At 34.8% G+C, this 23,957-nt stretch overlaps 1 protein-coding gene across 3 annotated transcripts in view; it reads left to right on the top strand.

Moving 5' to 3' along the window:
* LOC110100045 overlaps positions 1-23,957 on the top strand; it is a 78,475-nt gene that overhangs the window by 11,025 nt on the left and 43,493 nt on the right. For all 3 annotated transcript variants that reach the window (XM_028697739.1, XM_028697740.1, XM_028697741.1), the window contains exon 7: positions 15,446-15,546. In XM_028697739.1, the coding sequence (XP_028553572.1) occupies positions 15,446-15,546 (101 nt within the window). The remainder of the gene's footprint in view (positions 1-15,445; positions 15,547-23,957) is intronic.

The raw sequence follows: 23,957 nt of genomic DNA, 5'->3' as shown, positions 1-23,957 counted from the left end.
CTTGTTGGGATGCAGCTTTTCTCACTTCCACTATATTGGTTGTTTAGAGCCTCTCCTTGCCTTTAATTGCTCATTATGAGCTATGGCCATCACCATCCAAGGATCGAAGTACTTTAAACATTTGGACTAGTTTAGTGCTCATTTGAAGAGTATGGATTTGAACAATTCCTCATAAGAACAACACCCACCTTCATAAGATTGATGATTATCGGAACATTCAGGTCTTGCTGGAACAAGTCTTGAAAGAGGGTCTCCTGAATGATTCCTCAGCAGATACTTGCCAAGGAGGGTCTCCTGAATAATTCCTCAGCAGATACTTGCCAAGAATGATTGAAAAAAATCTATCAAATAATCAAAGCTTATCCAATCGTCATCCAACCATGTTGGGCTATCAACACTATTATAGAGGGGGGGGGGGGGGGGGGGGGGGGGGGGGGGGGGGGGGTTACGATTAGAAGCTTTGGGATGAACAAGCCTATCAAAGATGTAAGCGAACGAGGTAAAATAAATGAATTTTGTGATCTTGTAGTCCCATTGACTTAAAACGCCATCTTCGACTAACCTTTTAAGTGGTTGTCTTAATATACAATTTTGTCATTAGGATCTTGTTTCTTATAGTAGTTATAATAGTTTGATGGGACTTCATTAAATGTGGAATGAGCCACCTTAGCTTCTTTCGATCATTAATACTAGTGGTACTACAAATGATTGAAAATTAAGATGGCCTATGGTCAAATGAGAGTCACAACAATGCCAACAATGGTACTACAAAAAAAAAGATTCTTAATGAGCTTTTCAAATACTATGATGGGTTACTTTCATGGTAGTTGTGGAATATGAGATAGAAATGCAATGATAGAAGTCATACTTGATTTCACAATAGCCTATGATATTGTAATAATTAGCACATATTAAAAAAAAAAAAGAAAAGCCCTTAAAAAGTGCAGCAATCAAATCATAAATAGATTTCTACGTAGAAGGAAAGAAAAATCTGCTTGCAAAGATTGTAATGTGATTCAAAGAGCGAATTTGACCATACAACATAGAGTAGTAGCTATGGATGCCTATTTTAAGAATATAAAGAACAAAATCAAAAGAAATTATTTCTCGAGGATAAGGCAATGGAATTTGTAAGGTGAGAAATTGTTAACCTTTGAAGATATGTTGCTGAGGGAGGCAAATTTGGATTGTCTAGTACTCTAGTTGAGCTAAACATAATTTTGAATAAGATCATTAGTTCCATTAAGAAGAATGTTTAGAACTTTTTATTGAGTCTAGAAGTATATAGTATACTTAGAAGGAGATTTTTAGTTCCATTATAATCTTTTCTAAGTAAGAAAGTCAAAAGATTATAAAGGAAATGCACTTTAAAGGGTTTCAAAAATTGATTTCCACTTAGTAATATAATGAATATAAGAAAGCAAGGGATCTTATAATGTTACAATGAGCAAAACATAAGCTACGATTTTTTATAATTTATGTAATAGTTTTGGTATTAAAGAAAAATAAAAAGCATGCGTGTAGAATTATTAAGGTAATATATAAGATATTTAGAGATGTTGGTCAAGTGAAATGTATTGGAAGAGAAGTTAATATGATGCTGGCTAAAGATAAATACAACAAAAAGTATGAGAATGTTGTTTTGAAAAATTATTGAATGTGATTTTGAGGAGAGAATTAATTGAGGCAAGGCATAGTGAACAATATAATGGAGTGTATTATAGATTGATCCAAAAAAATAAAGTGAAATTGGTTCTGATGAAGTTGTGTAAAGGTAAGGCTTTTGATTTAGCTAAGACATGTATTGAGATTTAGAGAGTTATGGGGAATATTGCATTGATTTGTTTAATAATTTGATTCACTGTAATTCTAAGATTAAGTGGATGTTGAATGATTGTGATTTGAACTCTCCTGCCATAGGATTGGCACCCAAGCCCTTCCAAATAGATCCATATGAGCTCTTTGTATGGTTTAATGCGTGAGGATATGACACCCACTTACTAGTAATTGAGGCTTTGGGATAGACTTCTCAACTTGACAATTGAAGAAAAATTAGATCTCACAAGGTTGCTCATTATCCTTTAGGGTATTATTACAATGTGAATATTTTTTTACTATTTTGGTAATAAGGCCCTAGCCATAGTACTAGGCTTCACATTGTTAACTGTGAAAGTAATCAATTTGAAAACTTAATGCTAGTGTTGACTTAACTTGACAGAGCATTGCCAAACTCAAGCCTATCTTTTGATTGGAAAATCTCTTAACTACCTTTTCATAAAATTCTCCTTTCTGATCGCTTCTTGCTATGTTTTGCTTGTACCTCTAATATTCCTCCAATTTCTCTTAAAAACAATGAGCAAATCTTAATGTTTCTTTCTGATTTTGTAAAGAGGACATCGACTTTTAACTTGTAGTCTCGTGATGAAATATAGGAATATAGTGACTGCGAATGATGGTTAAGGCTTATGGCTTGGATGAAGGGGGAATCACTTCTTGTTGTAGAAGTTCAGCGCATTGAAGGAGTTCGATTGTTGTTTATGTAGCAATTTTGTACTGCTGGTGCAGGTGGGAAAATACAAATAAAAGTAAGGGAAGATATGATTGTTGTTTTCTGTAAAACAAAGAGAGAGTGAGAGAGACAGTTGTTAGTTTTTTATAATTGAAAATTTAATCCAAAAACTAATTGTCCATAAAATAGGTTCTTAACCCCCTTTTTATGAAAAGACCTAATTCCCTATTCACAGAAGTAGGATGGAAACAACTAGGACTGAGATTTTAAGTCAAAGATTGGGGATCGCTCGAGTAGATCTAAAACAGAATATATGGAGTGTAATTTTAGTAGTAATAGACCTAGTGAGCAGATTATGACTTTGGGCGATCAAGTCATTAATAAGAGTACACGTTTTAGATATCTTGGATCTATTGTTCAGAGTGATGGTGAAATAGATGGGGATATTATCAGCAGAATTTAAGTTTGATGGTTGTGTGATAATATGACACAATGAAGAAAAAGGATTCATGTAGCCGACGCCATGTAGTGGGATAGTGAGATAAAGGCTTGATGTTGTTGTTGTTCTTGTTGTATTGGGGTTCGCTTGAAGATTGAATCGATTTTTGGCTCGGATTGAGCCAACTAGCCGAGCCACGAGCCAAATATTTTGCTTGATTTGATTTCGAGCTGATTTTGACTTGGTCCTGGATCACATTGAGCTATTCAAAATCAGCTTGAAATATTAATGTCTAGCTTTTTTACTTGAATACATACATATATGCATATAGAAATATATTTATATTAAAATTTTTTATATATACATATTAAATATTTTTAAAAATAAAAAAAGATATTAATTATTTCGAGTTAGCTCGATTCAAATTTCGATTGGCTCGAAATCAAATAAATTGAGCCATGAATCGAGTTCTAACCATCACTTAATTGGCTTCAGTTGGATCATTTTCACTCCTAGCATTAACTAGATTCAAATTAAGCCTTTTCTAGAATTGATAAGAGCACATGAATACTCTTATCCCTTAAATCATCTAACCATCCCTTAATTGGAATTCATTATGAATGTTTTGAAGAAATTTATTATGGCCATTGGAAAGTTAGTTGAATAGATTTATGCTAGTGAAAAGGATACTTTGGTAGGGCTACACTATTGGTGACTATTCATCGTGATGTGTAATATTTCTTAAGAGGTACAAAACTAGCTAATTTTATGGAAGAGTGGTCTGATAGCCTATCTTAAAAAGTTAAAATCAATCCCCATTGACCATTTGAGATTTTAGGGAATTTGGTTTCACTTTCATAAGCCTTCATAAGGAGATTCTTGCCAGTCTTAGTTGGATATTTCATTTAGCGGATTCAGGTTGGATTAAGCTACTTGATGGACAACCAAAACGATTATAAAATTCCTATGAAGTAGCATCTTCATTGGTTTTGGCTTGCCATTCACTATTATCATAGATGACCAATAATTCACCAATTAAAAAAAAAATAATTAAAATCTATGAGGAAAATGAAGTTAATTTGAATTTTCGCTTTAGTAGGTCACCCACAATCACATGGGAAAGCCAAAGTAGAAAACTATGGTATTTTAAATACCCTAAAGAAGAAAGCTCATTGGAAGATGATGCCTTTTGGATCATTGTTTGAAATGGCGCATTAAGAGGCACACCTTAGCATATTTTTGACAAAAAATGCCTCCATGCGTACGCCTCTACTTCTCATACGAGGAGTACGCCTCAGTTTTCTTGAGGCGTACCTCGTCTCACATATACGATGCGTAAGCCTCAATTATCAATTCTTTTGTTTTTTTACCTTGACCTAAAGTGCGGTTCGACGAAAGTGCCGCAAGCTTCTGTTGTTCAACATTTCTCATGTTTTTCTTTGTTTCTTATTGTTCGATGACACCTGCTTTACATGAGATGGAGCTTTGAAATAGTAGCTTCTTTGACTCCTTCGACTGTCTCTACCATTTCTTCATTGTTGTTTGACGATGCCTGGAAGGTGGAGTTTTGAAATAGCCGCATGTTTCTTCATCTCCTTTGATTCTTCGTCTTCTTTGTTTTTTCCTTGCTGTTTGATGACACCTATTTCACGTGAGGTGGAGGCAATTTTCTCACTATGGTTTGATATTACCAAGGTTTAGATTAAAAATATTTAGCTTAATATCTGGATTTTTTTAATATATAATTAATTTATAGCTCTTTTTAAAATTATCTATATATAAGATTATTCATAAATTTTATATGTTTATCTTCATCATGCACTTGCAACATCATTGGATCATACATAGTAACATACCATGTATTTATAAAGCATAAGTTCTGGTTTATTAATGGCATCTCCCTAAGTTGATTGTATTTAATTGTATGCCATGTAGTTGATTATGGCTAGGACATGGAATTCTCTTATTATAAACTTGCATATACATGCACATACTTGTCACACACTTCTCTTATCTTTTTGATAACACATTTATATATGTGGATATGATGTGATATGATAAATTTAGAAATATAATTTTATCATGTTACTATAAACATATGTTTTATAAGAGACTATAATAGTAGACTCTGGGAAGAGACATTTCATCTCTCTTTAATTAAAGTTGTTCTCTCAAATCTTCCAAATCTTTTTATATTTAAAACAATAATTAGGGTGCCAATTATGACTAGCATGAGCAACCTTCCATGATACTTGTTGAAATTATCTTTATTATGAATAAGTAGCATGAGCAAAATCATAATTATGTATTTAATATGCTTGTTCTCAACTTGTTATTGTAGATTTTTGACATGTTTGTAAACGACGGAGAAGTAAGGAGAAAATCACATTGGGTCATAGGAAGGACCCGATATGGAAACGTAGCAGTCAAATTGATGTGGGAGGCTGCGATAAATCTTATGTGTATTTGAAATGTAATTATTGTGACAAGGTGGTGAAGGGTGCTGTTACTAGGATGAAGGAGCATCAATCTGGATCACACAAGAATGTTGCGCCTTGTGTTAAAGTGCTTGATATCGTGAAGGAGGAGATCAATATATATGAATAAGATATTAATGTCGAAGCACCTGACACAAAAATAGTTTGATGATGAAATTGATGTTAGTACTATGGGAGCGAGCATAGTGGTAAGGATCCATCCGCATTACAACAAATATCTTGTAGAGGTGCAGGGGGTCCCATGGATCAGTATATGATGAACACTATAGAAGATATATAGGAAGAGAGTCCTTCTGCATCACAAAAACTTACCCCAACGAATGCAGGGAGGCACGAATGCGGATATTCATGAATATAGGCAGATTTTCTTATGAGAATGCTACCTGTTTAATGTTGCAATCTCACCAACATGATTCATTCAATTGAAACCTATGGGTGAGGGTTGAACTCTCCATTTATTTATGATTTGAGGACATGAGTTTTGAAGAAATTGACAAACATTGAGAGAGTCATTGAGGAAATTAATAGGATTTGGAGTCAAACATGAGTAAGCATCATGTTTGATGGATGGTCAGATATAAAGAGTAGAAGTTTGATAAATAAACAGATCAATAACTCTTATGACATTTTGTTCTTGAAGTCCATTGAGGCATTTGATCACGGGAAAATACTTAGTTTCTTTTTGATTTGTTTGATAGTGTTGTTGAGAAGATTGGATAACACTTGATAATTCAAATGGTGGCAATAATGTCAGTGTTTATAGTGCTGCAAGGGCAAAACTTATGAAGAAGGGAAACATTTATATTGAACTTCATGTGTCACATATTGCATAGTTCTCATCCTTGAAAATTTTGGGGAGCTGCCTAGAAGATAAGTAAATTTATTTATAATCATTTTTTAGTTTTAACTTATGAGAAAATTTTCAAAGAAAGAAATAGTTAAACCTGCAACAACTAGATTTGATACTGCCTATTTGACCTTTTAAAGCATGCTAGAGATAAGGCAACTTTTGAAGTTTATGTTTAAGTCAACACATTGAATAAGTTATATTTAGACAAGAAAATCTGAGGGAAAGAGGTTAGGATGATTATTTTGAATGATAGATTTTGGCAGTGTCATGTATACTATTACAACCACTAGGCAATTGATGCAGGTTCTGAGGATGGTGGATGCCAATAAGAAGCCTGTTATGAGCTTCACATATAATGTTATGGATCAAGCAAAAGAGATGATTGCTCACAAACTTAGGAGAAGAGGGTAGCTATAAAGAAATTTGGAATATCATTGATGAAAGATGAGAGCTACAGCTTGATCAGCACCTACATACAACAAACTATTATCTGAACCCTGAGTATCAGTATGCATAAAATAGGTCAACGAATCTTAAGATAAAATTAAGATTATATCATTGCATGGATAGACTTATAGTTGATTTAATGGAGAGAGCAAATGCTGAAATACAATTGATGCCTTTATGGAATAAAGAAAATTGGTTCCTTTCAGGAATAAAGATGATTTTTTAGATTGCAATAGACAAATGACACTAATTTGATTTGTTACTTTATGTACCAAGTGCCTTGTTTTTGGAATTCATGCTACTTACTGTACTCCTTTATGTAAACCTCAGTTTAGTGGTGGATTCAATTTTGTGACGACACTCAAAGAACTGTAACGTTTCAATGTGAAGGTTTTGGGATTAACGTACTCTTTATCTGGATGTGAACACAACTGAAGCACGTATAATCAAGTGCACACGAAGAAGAGAAATCATCTAACAACTTTAAGGATGAATTCATTAATATACATCATGTACAATAAGAGACTTAAAGACATGAGCTTAAAGAAGAAATTATTGAAGGGTGATGAAGACCCTTTTATTTATTTGTGAAGATATAACATCAGATGATGAAGTTGAGATATCACCATCTAAATTATGAGAGGAAGATTTGAATGTTGATTTCTTTAATTATGATAGAAATAGAGATCAACGTCCACCATACTCATAGAATGAACAAAATAGAAATGTATATAAAAAATTATTTTGGTAAAACTTATTTACTTTGGTGTATTACTCTCATCTTTTATGTTGATGAAAAATATATAGGGAAAAGGAAGATAATTTAAATGGAGGAAGAAGAAGCAGATTGATAGCATGGTTTAAAATTGCGTAATATGAGGCTCGCCTTTGCGCAATTCCAGTAAAAAACGCCTCGATGCTTACGCTTCAAATTTTTTTATGAGGCTTGCGCCTCAACTTGGTTGAGGCCCGCCTCGCCTCACTGGCATGAGGCTTGTTGAGCCCCGCCTCGCCTCACTGGCATGAGGCTTACGCCTCACACTATATATATTAAAACTTACATAAATCTTGAAGTAAATGCCCGACATTGGACTCTATAGGAGAGGAGGAAGGGGAGAGAGCAGTTCATCATAATGATGATTCAAATAAAGAATCCCTTAGTGATGACAGTGCAGATGACTTATGAGTTCTTATGTGATATGTTATTACTATTTATTTTTGGAAATTGGAATTATATGTTAATGAAAAGAATACTGAGATTTGGGAAAGATAGAATTTTGAGTTGAACTATATTTCATGTTATCTTATTATTGGGATATTTTGATTTCACTTCATATCTTATGTTTTTTTATGTTTTATATTATTCACTCATTAGTATATAAAAATTTTATCATTTTATGTTTACGCAATCTTTTGATTTTGAGGCTTACGCCTCAAAATGCCTCAATACCCGAATACGCAATTTTAAACATTGATTGATAGACATTATAGTCCACAGGTGATGAGGCAAGTGAGAGAGCAATTCATTATGAAAATGATTCAAATGAAGACCGCTTAGTGATGATAGTGCCGATGACTTTTGCGTAGTTGATATACCATTATTGTTTCTTTTTTAAATTAAATGTGGATGAGTAGGAAATATAAAATTTGAGTTGAACTACATTTTATATGATTATACAATTACTATATTTTATGTTGTTTTGTTATTGTAATGTTTGGATTTTAGTTATATTTCACTCAATTTATCACTTGACACTTTATGTCTTGTGTGTGTGTGTGTATATATATCAATTTATTTCTATGTCATCCTTTAATATATTGTTTGATTGTTATATAAAAAAAATTTAATCTTTTTTTTTTGACTTTACACAATTTTTTAATTTTGTGGCTTAAGCCTTGCCTCACAGACGTAAAACGCCTCAATACCCAATTGCAGAGTTTTAAATCTTGTTTAGGATGATAGTTATTTGCAATCTTGTAGTCCCATCGGATAACTCATAGTAATTGGTGAGATGCTTTATCTGGTGGTATATGTAGCTGAAGCACTCATCGTAGTTGAATTCTTCGAACGGATCTCTCCTAATCTCCCTCTATTTCTATCGATGCTAGCTCGTTACTCTCTCCATCTCCCTTTGGCTACAACTCCTCAACACCATCGAGATTTATAGCCAACTCTCTCTCCTCTTCATGAACTTGTGTAATCTCTCTGACATCTTGACATTGTTGACCCTCACCCATCAACAATCTCTTTTGTAGTCATTGCCAAACTACTCTCCAACAAGCAACATCGTTGAGTGTACTTATATCTGTACCCCTCCGACATGATTGCTTTCCTTTCGGCAATTGCTCCTTAACCTCTACGCCAATATTATTCCCAAATCATTCTAATTGTAACTCTCCCCTCTTCTTAGCAAATCGACTTCTATTGCAGACCTCCCAAATGACATCAATCGCCCATTTCAACCTCCACACTAGTGTCGTTGAGCCCCTATCCCAATCTCTTAAACAATAACTAACATCTTTATGCAAACCCAAAAAACCTCTCTCTCTCTCTCTCTCTCTCTCTATATCTATTGCAGACCTCCCAAATGACATCAATCGCCCATTTCAACCTCCACACTAGTGTCGTTGAGCCCCTATCCCAATCTCTTAAACAATAACTAACATCTTTATGCAAACCCAAAAAACCTCTCTCTCTCTCTCTATATATATATATATATATATATATATATATATATATATATATTCACAAAGTGTACATTATCAAAAAAGAAAAAAAGCATGAATTATGTACTCACCAAGCAAATTGGAATTTTATTGCCAATTGTCTTACGCTTGAAGGTATAAAATGTGCCATATTTCAAATCTCCTAAAATATCGTTTGCGAGGTATTTGGCATGACGAGCGGAGCCCTTTTGTGCTTTCTTAGTAGGTAGGGAATACTAATAGGCAAAATTTATAATACATCTAAGCTCTAGGTTTGTTTTTCTTAGCATGACAGGGAAATTATTTTGTTGCAAATTTTTCATGCAGGTGACTCATATACTTGGCAATGAAAAGAATATGTTGGATTGTTTCATGCGACAAAATCGAACTAAAAGAACAAAAACTGTACACAAATTGAACTTATTATTAGGGTTGTAGATGAATCGAGCGTTCAACAAGCTACTCGTGGCTTGACTTTATAAGAGCTTGTTTATGTTCTTGTAGGCTTCGAAAATTTGCGCTACTGCTCTCTCCATTAGAAAAGTTTCAACGAATGTGTCGTTAAATTTTTAGAAGTAGATTAAATTTTAGATAAGATATTACCTAAAGATTTTGCTCTCATTTTATGACTTTAAGATCTGACTTAAGGCTTTCTATATGCGCAAGCTTCTATGGTTAATTACCCCACCTGGTGAGGAGAGAACATTTTCGATTAAGGCTAATTGTTAGATGGCATCAAGTATCGAGCATATAGTAGCAATAAATTTAGTTTGAGATTTAAAATTTAGAACATTGCACCTAAGACGCATGGTGGGAGGAATGGCGAGGAATCCAATCAAGACTCTATTCCTTATATCTGCGTTATGATCTAGATCTATTTATCTGAGGTGGTAATTGAGTTATCTGGCTCGAAAGATTTGTTGGAATCAGATTATATTTATATAGGTATTTTGTAGATTGAGGTGGATGGATGCTTATCTAATTAAATAAATTTGGGCCAACATAGTTAACATAGGGCCTCTAGGTTAAAATTGGAAATTGGGCATTTTTTAAAATCATGAAGCCTCTAGTTGGAGGTTTTGTCAATGTATTCGATTATTAGTGACATTGCATTCTTAAAATATTGCTTGCAATGTGAAATTTTTTTTTTTAAAATGGCACTTCATTTGAAGCTCACTTTCAAGACACCAATTGGATGATTGAAGTCGTTAAATTGTATAGTTGTAACATGAAAATTTGATTTGAGGATTAATCCCTCTATTGAAGATTCATTATCAAGACTCATCAGAGTGAATTTGTTGGTGAGAGGGCTTTTGGGCTCGCGTTAAGGTTGCGTGAGCTAGAGATATAAGAGACGAGGATCAATGTGTGTGGGATATTGAATGAGACTTTGGGATGGTTTTGCTTTAGTCATGGATTCTCACTAGACATTTGCAAGAGGGATGTATTCGTGTATGTTTTTGGTTGAATGATTTTTTTTGTTGATAGACTCAGAAGAGGAGTGAAGTAAACTTTGAATTATGGATGTCAACCTTAAGTCTAAAGGTTTCGCTTGAGTAGATCAACACGAATATTGGGTGAATCTTTATAGTAGATGGACCTAGGAGGGATTGTGACTTTGGGCGATTCAAGTATTAATAAGAGTAACATTTGAGATTATTTGATGCTATTTTTCAGAGTGTAGGTATAATAGTGGGGATATTATCAGTAGATTCAATTGGATGGTTGAAGCGGAGAATCATCGGGCTTTGTTGTTGTGAAGAAAAGTACCCTCAACTTAAGGAAAAATTCTATAAATGTGGTGAGGCTGGCAATGCTGTTATGGTGCGAATTGTGGCCAAAAAGAGAAGCATAATAAAGTTTGTGGCCTGTGGCAGAGATGATGATGCTCTGGTGGCATGAGTGGCTTTACCTTGATTAGTGGATACAAATGAGCATATATGTGATAAGTGGAGTAGCTCCAGTTTAAGAAGGATAAGATTAGAGAGGAGTCGCCTTAGATGGTTTGGTCAACATAAAGCGCTTCCGAGACCCGTTGGAAGAATGTATAGATTTGACATTATTTAAGAAAGGTAGAGGCATACCTAAAAATACTTGGTTAGAAAATATTAGGAATGACCTTTCTTTATTAGATTTAAACGAGAATTTGACTTTTAATAGGACACAATGGAGAAAAAGGATTCATGTAGCCGACCTCACGTAATGGGATAAAGGCTTGATGTTGTTGTTGTTGTATTTGAAGTGATGTAGATCGGATAAGACGACGCTAAACTTCAACAATTCTGATAAGATTATATGTATATATATAGAATTATTTATAAATTTGATTAAAATAACATAACAAATATGGAATGACTCGCAAATTCCTTGTTGATCATGCGGCTCAATTTACTTGTTGTCATCTTGCACACAAGCAAAATTTATATTTTTCATTTGTGCGACAACTCATGCAATATGGGTAATTTTGGATGTTTGGCCATGTCGATGACGTTCGTTTCGCGAACGAATGACTTTTAGATGACTTCACACAATGTTGCGCTTGTAATTCTTCATTTTTGTAATTGTTTGTTCGATTCACACACGAAAGGTGGTTTGATATTTTCTATATTATGGATCTATCGACTTAGTGCATTTCACGAACGAACGATGTTTGAGTTGTTTCACATAACTTTGAGGCCTTTTGGACCTGTTGTGTGACATCGTGTCAATTGACCATCGTTCTCATCACGCTTGCTCAAATCGAGTATAGAGCACACTTGGAGGTCAACAATCCATTTGATTAACTAACTAGCTTGAACATTTTTATAAATACTCGGTTATGAAATGAACAAACATGAACACTTGGTTGCTTGACTCATTTATTAGCATGAAGAATATCATATAAAGCTCATAAATATACTCGTTAAGAATCTTGATTAAAACTCGATTAAGACTTGATAAAATATTCAATATTAATGCTCGATCAAGTAATTTTTAAAACAACTCAATATTAATACAAACCATTTAAAAATACAAATAAATAAAAAATAAATATTATTAACGGAATAAATCTTTGTTTAAAATTAAATGAAAATACAATTCTATTTTCCCCTCACCCTCGAGTATGCACTCATCCATTTTTTCCCTCAAATTTTTGTTTCCCCTCACATGCTAATGCTTTTTATTCGCGCATCTGCAGGAGGTTTATAGTAGTGTTTATAGTGTTAAAGCTCAACTTTCTAGCAATAAGGCTCTTTGTGTTAGCAGGCAAATATGTATCCTTGTGAGATTTCTTGTTGCATATGCTTTTAAATGGATAAATAAAATATCTAAAAAATTTAATAATACTAAATGTTGCTTTTGAAAATTTCATCAAAAGAAATTAAATATTTCAAGCTTGGCTAAGTTGGCTTGACAAAGCTTGTTTATATTTCTGAATGAGATATTCATTTAAAGCTTGATGAGGACAAAATGAACCAAACTTGTGTAGAGCTCAAATCAAGTTTGAGCAAGTATAGATTTAAACAAAAAAAAAAAACTTGAAATTATCATGAAAGCTTGAATTTAGTTCAAACAGGATTTGGGTAAATGAGCTCAAGCTCAAATAGCCTCTAGCTTGGCTTGGTTTATTCAAATACTACTTAATAGGTACTTGATAGCTTGCTTATGAGCATGAACAAATCTCTTTAAATTTTGGATTAATGAAACAAAACAAAAATGAATTACAATCTCTTTTTTATAAAAGAAAAAAAATCCCCTATGGGGCCTAGCTAAGTAAAATATCAAGGTTGTGAAAATTGGACTGGATAACGAACCAAAAGAAGGAGAGGTTCATGATTCAACTGATTCCACCGGGGTCGAACCGGATGATGTAATAAATACTAATATTATTAAAAATTAATATAATTAATATAATTATATGACAATTGAGAACTTCACTTTGGTTTTTAGTCCCGCATCACCTAGACAATATATTTTTGTATTGTTTTTGCCTATATAAGTTTTTTGACTCACTTGGGTAAAGAAGTCACATGATATGTTGGGCCATGTGATAAAGCATAGTTGATAAAGCATTTTTAAAGCTTGTTTAACTAAAATATATAAATTTTAAATTAATTTACTATGTAAAATATTTAATAATAAATTTATTAAATTATTTCATTTAATTAAATATTAGCCGAACCGGTTTGCTGGATCAAGTTGGTTCAATCTGGTTCATGTCTAAGCGGTTCTTACAAAATTCCAGACCAGCCGACGGACCGGTTTACGATTCAACTGGCTAGTCCGGTCCGATTTTTAAAACATGGTAAAATATGAGCCATATAGAAATGAGAGTATGACCCTTCAAAATACCCTTTGAATTCTAACTAGATATGTTAGTTTGATTTGTATAGGATGCCAGAATCAGTTCTGAAAAAAAGAGTTTCAATCTCTAAGTTTGTTTTTGAAAAAAATTGCAGAAAAAGCATGAAGGTGTGGAGTATGAAACACAACATAAAGTAGAAAAAATGGTAGTTTTGAAGAGTATTATCTCTTATGAGTACTTCTTGAAGAGCTGCTAAGATACTCATTTATCTCCATACAATGCGAAGAAAAATACCTGTCATAGAACAAAATTGAACCAATTTTTTACCAATGCTTTAAGGGATGTTACCCCTCAGGATCACTTCCACAATTCGTCTGTCTCGTGCAAAAATGAGAATTCCTCTTCTTAAAAGCTAAACTTGATGTACTTTTCAGTTGAATTTATAGCTGTAAAATGTCTTAAAGCAAAATTGAAAATTTGGAAACAATCTTCTCCTTTGAGGAGGCCAACCAACAGGAAGAAAAAGGTTAATCGCTATTGACTCCCTTTGTATTTAGGAACAGTGGAAAAAATATGGTGTATAGGGAAAGGTATCAAGTATATTTGGAAGGTGATTATGGACGGATTTAGTGGAGGTTAATTTGGTGGGCATGATTAGGGGCCAAAGATGAGGAAATATTGTAAGATTTTGGTTGGTAATAGGATTTAAAAGAGATTATGTTAAGAAACTAAACATTATTGGTTTTGCTGATGTGTTCATCTATTTTTGTGCTTTTTGGGCTTTTGATGGTGATAGGTGGTGAGGAGGATATGGGAAGCTAGGCTCCAAGGATCAGTCTTGTTTTGATACTAATGGATGGAGTTGCAGTTGAAGCAGGAGAGAGGGATGGAGTATAATTCATAAGCAAGAACTTTAGATTCAACTTCAGTTGTTTTGCTTCATTCAGAAGGGTACGGTTCTTAGGCAAGACCCTTAGATTCAAGTTCAGTTGTTTTGCTTCATTCATAAGGGTTCCTATATATAGATTGGAATGGGAGGGGTTTTTCCATCACATGCTCAAAACTTCTGCATGCTTTTCAAACAGAGCTAAATGAGATAGAAATACAAGTTAAAAAAAAAAAAAGAAAAAAGAAATGCAATAGAAATTCATAGAGAACTCAGATGACATACTACTAGCAAAGATAAGTAGTGTCCAGCATGCATCATGAATCCGTGTGTATAACTGTGTTTGATCTCAGTGCGGATTAATTGTTAGTGTCTTCCATCACATTTGAACTAATGAGATTTCATCCATAATGGATTGTTATATTTGACGTCTGCTGCTATCATTCAGCTTGCATTTAGACAATTTATAAAATGCAATGAAATTAGCAAAACTGAATGTGCACCTATATTCTTTAATGTGTTGTTTCTTAAGCAAACCACATCAATCGAACTAAATACACACTCGTATCTTATTTATTGGTATTTTTGACTATTATTTATCTTATTATTCAATATAAATTAATTTGGATAATGGATATATGCTTACCCAAGTTGACATATTATGTAGGGATAGCTTTGTGGGCATTATCTCCTGTCGAGTCCTTGTATTTTCTATTTGTTGAAACAGAAATATATGTATTCTAGAAATGTTGGTATCAATGAAGAGGGTTCTTTTTATTATTTGACGAATCTTTGCACATATTTGCATTTCAAAATGTCTTGTAGGTTGTGGGAGCATACTTTGAAAAACTCGGATCAAATTCCTTTGCAGTTTATTCGATTGCTGTAACAGATGCTGAAAACAAAACGTGGTTTGTAAAAAGAAGGCATGTGTTATTCTATACATTCTTGAACGCTATCTATTCAATATTGATATATATAATTTGCATATATACATCTATATCGGCTTGTCATGTTTTAGAAGAAATGGTGCTGTTTACATGCTGTGCTACTGATGCTACCTTTGTAAATTTTAAAACTGTTCTGTGTATCTATTTGTTTAACCTATGACAAATAAATTGCTAATTGCATCTATTTATAAAATAGATGCTCATTTTATATCCCTTATGTCTATTTTATCCATCTCTCTTTCTTGTTGCTCGCATTAGAATGACTTTTGAAAGATATACTTGATATTAGTGTTTTGATGCTGGTTTCTTATTACCAAGCTAGCCTATGGTAAGAACAATGACAATGAAAAAGATTTTAAAGCTGCAAATGTATCAATACGCTTGATAAGTTACCCATAGCTCTTCTCTGTTAGAGTTTGTTCAAGATTCTTTAATTGAACTAATTAAACAAGGTTGAACACTTTTATAAATATTCAATTGATAGATAAACAAATTCGAATGGCTTGGTGTTTGATTTGTTTATGTTTATGCACAATATTTGATAAAGCTTGTTAAGAAGCTCGATTAAAGATCAGTAATATTGTCATTTAAAATTTGATTATAAATTATTTAATATATGATTATGCTGGAGTCTTGGTCTTTTCTATATTAGATTGCTTTTGTTTAAGACTTTAGATACAATTTTGATGTATTTGAATTTACCTTGTAGTTCAATCTTGATATATTTAGAAATCATTAAATTTGATTGATTTCTAAATACATTATAAATTATTTATCATTGCCGCCTCTATCGTCACGATCGATTGTCGCCGCCACCACCCATCGCTCAAACATACATAATTAGATTTGGCTGCATGGTGCTCGCCTGACGTTGCCTGCCTCTGTTGGATTCAATTTTTGCTTGCCAACAACTTTTGTTTGTTGCTATCCTTCACCAACAATGACCATCCTAGTCATCATCGACAGCCGCCTATTGTCGGCAATGTCACCGCTAGCCACTGGCCATCTTTGTCGTGTTTTATACTACTTTCATTTTACTTCAAGCTAAATAGAAAAAGTAATTACTTGCATTTATTTTATACTCACCCTAATAACTAAAAATATTTCAAATACATTATGTTCCTTTTACACTGTATTTTATTTTACCATTTATTTCTTTTTCAGCAAACCATACGAACCCTTGATAGTTCATTTAATTAGAGTCTCATTGTAGCTCAATAAACTATTCATTAATAGCTTGATGAAGCTTATTTAAATAACTAAAAAGCAGCTCCATAGTTTTGCTTGCTAATATACTTGCTAAGATTCATTTGATTAGTTAACGAGCTGAGCTCAAACTAAGCTCAAATAATCATACTTTTAAATGAATGGAGTTTGAATACTACTACAAATATTCAAGTTGAGCTTGAGCTTGAGCTTGAATTTGGTAAACAACTTCAAGTTCAAGCAAGTCTCTGCTTTACTCAATTTAGTTCATTTGCACGCCTAGGAGGATTTTAAGCAAAAGAAGTCCTGGTTCAGATAAAAAAGATTAATATACTTTTAGCCTCGTACGCATGTCTTATAACTATATCTGGGAAAGAAGTAATGAAGTTTTTTTTTTAAATGATAGATTTTGGTGGAGTGTGATTTATGCTATTAAAATCACTAGGCTACTAGTGCAGATTCGGAGGATGGTAGATGCTGAGAAAAGTCTGGTATGAGTTTCATATATAATACTATGGATGAAGCAAATGAGATGATTTTTAACAACTTAGTGGGAGAAGATAACAACTATAGAGAAATTGAAGATATTATTGATAGAAAGTGGGAGCTACAGTTTCATCGACACTTACATGCAGAAGGATATTATCTTAACCCTCAGTTTCAGTATACAAAAATAGGTTGATGAATTCTCATATAAAATTATGATTATACAATTGTATGGACATACTTATAGTTGATTCATTTGAGAGAGCAAATACTGACATGCAACTGATACTTTTCAGGAATAAAGAGGGTTTTTTGGTATTACAACACGTGAAAAGCACTATTTTCAAGTGATCTATAGGTAATTTGATTTATTTATTTTAATATTGGATAAAAATATGTATTAAAATTATTCATTCTCTTACTAAACTCATTTATTAAAATCTCAGTTGAGTGGTATATTGTGGGCCCCGAAAATTCGGCCCCAGCCTCGTTGCTTTTCAGGGAGTTTTAACGGATTGAGTTTCGGGGTAAATTTTGGGAAGTCAGATTGTAATTATAGATAAGACACTATCCAGAGGTTTCACCCTCAGTTTATGAGGACTTTATGATCTGAGTTCTAGTTTCCTATAGGCATAAGCCACTATAGTTAATTACCTCTCTCGATAACTAGAGAGAACTTTCGATTAAGGCTAGTCGTCAATCAGATATGTAGAGATACTTGGATCTAGCATATAGTAGAAGCATGGGCTTGGGTATTTGAAGGGTTAATATTTCAAATTGAAAATTTCACCATCTTGTACTTAAAGAGGATGGTGGGGGAATGGATGATGGACCATATCAAGATCCCATGGTTATGTCGTCCCGGACCATCGTGGTCCCTGGTTTACTTAGTTAGAGGAAGTAGTTGACCCAACCTGATAGAAGAATCTTTGTCGGCAGCCATGACTTGTGTCGTCCAAGGGTACCTTATAGACCTGGGGTGGATATTTGTCTAAGGGGACAAATTTGAATCCACCTTAGCTAACATAAGGCTTTGTGCCCTATTGATTATATCCTATTGATTCATATATCAAGGATTTGATGCCATTGGGGAGCGTACAGACTCTTACCATAGCCGTAATTTAGTGGTGTCATTTGGCGGCGAACCACCAGGTTCAGAGGGCCCTAGTCATAACTGTTTACCGGCGGTGTCATTTGGTGGCAAAACTGTCGGTTAGAGGACACATGTCACGTCCTTACTTATAGTAGATTGTTTGAGAATGAATTCTAATTAATACTATTCTCCAGCAAATATTAGCTCTTTGTGAGCTGGAGTAGTTTTTATATTTGTCCATCTCGGCAAACTTTTGCGGAGGGTGGATGGATTTTGCTTAAGTGTTTGATGGTTGAATTCAATTTTAAATATTTTGGAGTTTGAAATTTTTGGAGATTTTCAATTATATGGGTATTTGGGTGGTGTTTCTTTGAAATTTGTGTGGTTTGAAATGTTTGGAATTAATCTTTTTGGTTGAGATCTGTGTTGAACACGACTATCATCGGGGTGGTTTTGAGGTCATTCCATTTGTTGATTGAGATTTGTCAACATTATCTAGTTGTCAATAGATTATCAGGTTCAAGCCAGTTGTATGCCCTTATGCCCTTATTAATGAATTTACCTCCTTATAGACATTGAAGGACTAATATAAATGTTTAAAACAAATCTCTCGGTCAACGATGTAACCGTATATTTGTTTAATAGTTTGAACCGTGTCGACTTCTACTGACCAATGTAGAAGGATCGGGTTCAAACTTGACTTTATTTATTGACTCGCACAGCATCCCTAGACGCCACGTGTGTATCTGCAACACGCTCGCTGGGGCCCATGCGGGTTTTATGATTGTACTTGCTCCTTTTGTGTACTTATGTGCATATATATTGCAGTGCATGTGCGGGGACATTTTAGACATTTTGTTTCTTGCAAGGTATGTTGTATTTGACTTCATATTAACATTAACTATAGGATGTGGCATTTGTTGATTGCAAGTGTGTCAGTTCATCTTTTACAATGTTCCCATAATAAGAGTGATAACACTAGCCTTTGATGCTAGTTGGCAAGCTGGATTCCAATCGTCATAGCTTTCATGAATCAATTGAAGATTCTTGCATTGTAACCTGTAGGTAGATCACCACATGTCTCACAATTCCCACTAGCTATTACTTAAGGATGGATTAAATCCAATGTCATGAATCAATTATTATGATCCAAAAAGCCCACACCGTGGCTTTATAATCAAATCATTAACTCTTGCTGTCTTCTTGCTCTTGGCTCATTAAGATTTGCATTTCTCATTGAAGTGATGGTTCCTTAATGGTCCATTGAAGGTTTTGCATTATCAATTATGGACATGTCTCTGTATTTTCCATTTGCTCCTAGTTGATGATTGCTTGCAAGTTCATTTTGAAGCTTTGGTCATTACAAGCATCATGTTCATTCCTTAGTATTCATTTGAAGGCATTAGGAATTGATTTGCCATGAGTCCTTATTTGCTTGCAAATAGACTCCACTTGCAACTTTTTTATCCTCAATAATGATTTACAATGTACAAGATGAGCTTGATATCATACTCCATATTTTTTATTCCAATTGAGATGATCATTCCAAATTATTATTGTCCAAAAATCCTATGTTAAAGCTTATGATCAATTTATGCATGAATCTTATCCATTTGTCATTGATTTTATCACTCTTATGATTCATGGTTGTCACATTAAATATTAAGCTTAGGTCCAAGTTAAATTTAATGTCATTTATTCAATGTCCATTTGAGTTCAACATGGGTTCCTTGCTGTCTAAATCAAGTCCCTTGTTTTATTCAATTCCTTTTCATTTTTAGAAAAAAATTCGTCATCCTCCCTGCATCTCCCCCATTTAAGGGAAACTATGGGAAACTAGTCTTTCTCGCCATGCTAAAAAAAGCGTGTATGATAGATGTTCCTAGACACTGCGACTGTAATCTTCGTCCACCACCACGTCAAGAAAGGCATGTATGGGTCTTCAAATGTACATGTTTGAAAACACATTTTGCTTTCCCCCGTCGCTACATGAGTGCCTAAGGGTACTTATAAGTATCCCCATTTAGCTGTAGGCATCACATCGGGTTCCTATCTTACCTCGCTAAGAAAAGCGTATATGGGCAGTTTTCCTGTGCGCAGCGAACTCCAAAAATGGGGCTTTTGATGATTACCTGCTTCGTCGTAGGCGCCACACCGGGTTCCCTTCCCACCATGCTAAGAAAAGCATATATAGATGATTTTCTGGTGCCCCGCGAACGCCGAAAATGGGCTCTCGAAGTTTTGAGTTTGGAGAGATTATACATTCGACGACATTGGCGACGATGATGAGAAATTTATGTTTTAAAAATGCATAAAATGATACATTTTTATAACACTACAGGAAATTCAGTCATTATCGACGGTTTTTTACGGCGGTTAATGATAGTTTTCCGGCGGTTTTATAAAAACTGGCGGCTTTCCGGCGGTTCCAAAACAGCTGGAATAAACCGCGTAGGAAACGATTTTCGATGGCCTATTTTTGGCCGTTAAGCATACCGGTGGTTTTCCGGCGGCCTAGACAGCAGATAATTTTCGGCGGTCGTAGCGTCGATGACTGCCGGTTAATCACCGGCGGCTTACCGGCGGTCCAACCATCAAAACTGCTGGTATTAGCAGCGGCTAAACCGTCGCGTTACCTCCGATTATTTACCGGCGGCTTATCGGCAGTCAAAATCCCAGGTATTACCGGTGGCTAAATCGCAAGGTAGCGCCGGTTAACCGCCGACAACTTCCGGTAAACTGCCAGTAATTACCAGCAGCTTATGTTAAATTTCTGATGGCGACAATTAGCCGTCTGGTATCGAGATTTCCGATGGCCTCCGGTTTCGCAGGTGGATTGTAGCCGTGCTTTGATGCTGGAGTGGGGGCGAGATATTCAGCCATAGGGAGATCGTCGGCGGCTGGAATCCTGCGCAGGAGCCGCGATCGATCGCAAGAGGCCGTGCTCTAATGCCGGAGTGGGGGCGAGCGAGAGAAGAGAGAATGCAAGGAAATGAAGTGGAAGGCTCGGGATGGCTAATTTTAGGGTAAACCGCCAGAAAAAATTCACTTAAAACGAGCAGCCCTGGCCGCCGGTATAAAATTAAACTGGCGCCATAGCTCGCGGTTATTAAAATGCCGCTAATTTCGACGGCTGTTTAATAAACACCGCCGGTTAATGCCGGCAATCTAACCGCCGGTATTACCGGTGGCTATAGGACCACCGGTAATAGCCATCGGTAATACTTGAATTTTCTGTAGTGTAAAATCTCTCTCCTTTCTTCTTCTTTTTTTCCCATTCATTTTAAGCCTCGCTCTTTCTTTCTTCTTTTTTTGTCATTCTCTTTTTTTTTGCTTCTTCACACACACATATATACACATATATACATTTAAATTTAATAGCAACAAAAATACAAACGGTTTATAATACTAACCAACACAGAGAATAATGTTAATCTCAACTAATACCAATTGATGAAATAAAATGATAGAGATAACTAACACTAATTAATCATATGAGATAAGAAAAGATAATTAACACAAGTAGATGAATGAATAGAACATTTACTGTTTATGTGCTCTCCCCTTTTTTTTGAAATGATATTAACAATAAAGAGCAAAATACTCATAACTAAAAAGTATTTGTTGATGCTGTTAGTAGAAATAACAACTAATAACAGATTGTTAAAAAAAATCATTAGAGAAAAGCTATATACTTTCGACTTCGAAACTCATTTGTTTTGATTAACAGATTACTTGAACTATCTTAATTAGATAACTAAAAGAAGAGATAACTATCAAAGGTAAAGTGTGTAGATGGGTAACTCTTTTATGGCTATAATTTAATTTCAAGGCAACTAATAGCTAGGGAGGAGAAAACTTGCCCAATTCGGTATTGTAGTTAAAGAGACTTTAGGCTATGATTTGAAAAGTTGCAGTGAGATTTCAAGATAAAAAGGGCTGTCGTGAGAGGCAAAGCGATCGACCAAGCATATAGCAGGGTAGATTGCAAGCAACAAATGGACTAGGTGCAGAGAGATTGCAACGTTTAGGACGGTTCGTTGAGGATTGTCAAACTGGGATCTTCAGGGAAATCAGACCTTGAAGGCGTGAGGCTTGTGTGCAAAGGAAGGAGGCTGTGTGGAGTGAAGTGGAGTCCGAACCAATGGGGGGAAATCAGATGAACTACAACGGCTAGGAGGCGAGATCGATGTGGAGGGAAAAAAAATGCTAGGGGCTTTTCTTGATCCCATTTTTTTCTTCTAGAGCCTATCATCCGTTCGAAGCATTGCCGGATATCCAGGAAGAGACTCCAAGGATTTCACTGGATTTCTGAAGATTTAGCAGAGGCCGTCGCAGGATTTAGAAAGTTGATACGACGTAAGCATTAAATTTAGATCTAAAATTTACTATGACTTTCCCCTTTTGGTTATATTCATGTGTGATATTAATGATATCTTACCATAATTGATATCAACATTAATTAAGAATAATGGCAATGTCTCAGTCAGTCTAGAGTCATCTCGATTTGCATGATTTTTTTATTTACGTTCATTTGTCTCGATTCGCACGATTCCTCAATTTGCACGCCTTTGCCTCGATATTCGTGCCACCGCCTTAATCGATCCCAATTGATCAGATAAAATGCATATTTTGAAGTCGACCACATTTCAGACTCAACGACGAGGTCCATTATGCGATCGGACATCGTTTGGGTGACGTTGAGGGCTAAATTACTCGGTTTGCTTGTCGTCATCTTAGGATTCATACCACCGCCTCGGTCGATCCCAATTGATCAAATAAAATGTGTATTTTGAATGTCGACGATGTTCCAGATACAACTACGAAGTTTGTTATGCGATTAAACGTCATTTGGTCGACGTTGAGTGCTAAATTTCTCAATTTACGTGTCTTCGCATTTAGATTCGTGCCACCACCTCGGCCGATCCCAATTGATCAAATAAACTTATATTTTGGATGTTAATGACGTTCCGGACGCAATGACGAAGTTCGTTTGCGATTAGACGTAATTTGAGCGACGTCGAGTGCTAAATTTCAGGTGTCAGTCGTCCCTTTGGACCAATCTCGTTTGATTTGACCATGAGGGGTTTCGACTAAGGCGAATTTGACATTCTGATTGCAACATCGCAGTCCGTTTAGAAATTGGAGGTCATTTGGCTCTTCAAGTGACGTGCTGCTTATTTCGCTAGTTTAGCCCAATTTGTGCGTGATTTGGGTTGTAGGGGTCAACATATATACAATTTGGTGACGACATTTTAGAACTACAATATTTTTTTATTAAGGTTTTGGGATAAACATGCTATTAGAGCACGAACAAACAAGTGTACATGAAGAGGAGAAATATTTTGAAAACACTAAGGATAAATTCCTTTGTGTTGTGTATAAGAAAAAGAGAAACTTGAAGAACATAGGATTAAAGGACAAAGAAGACTTTTGATTTGTGAGGGAGTGATTTGTAAATGATAAAGTGGAAGTAACATCATCTGAATTACAAAGAGATTTAAAGTTGAGGATCTGCATCTACCACAACACAACTATAGAAACAATTAAAGAGAAAAGATATGCAAAACTAATTTATTTTTTTAAAGCTCCTTTAATTTGG

The sequence above is a fragment of the Dendrobium catenatum genome, unplaced genomic scaffold (assembly GCF_001605985.2).
Source record: "Dendrobium catenatum unplaced genomic scaffold, ASM160598v2 fragScaff_scaffold_993, whole genome shotgun sequence".
Lineage (NCBI taxonomy): Eukaryota > Viridiplantae > Streptophyta > Magnoliopsida > Asparagales > Orchidaceae > Dendrobium > Dendrobium catenatum.
The sequence above is the reverse complement of the archived record's forward strand: the minus strand, read 5'-3'. Positions and strand labels throughout refer to the sequence as shown.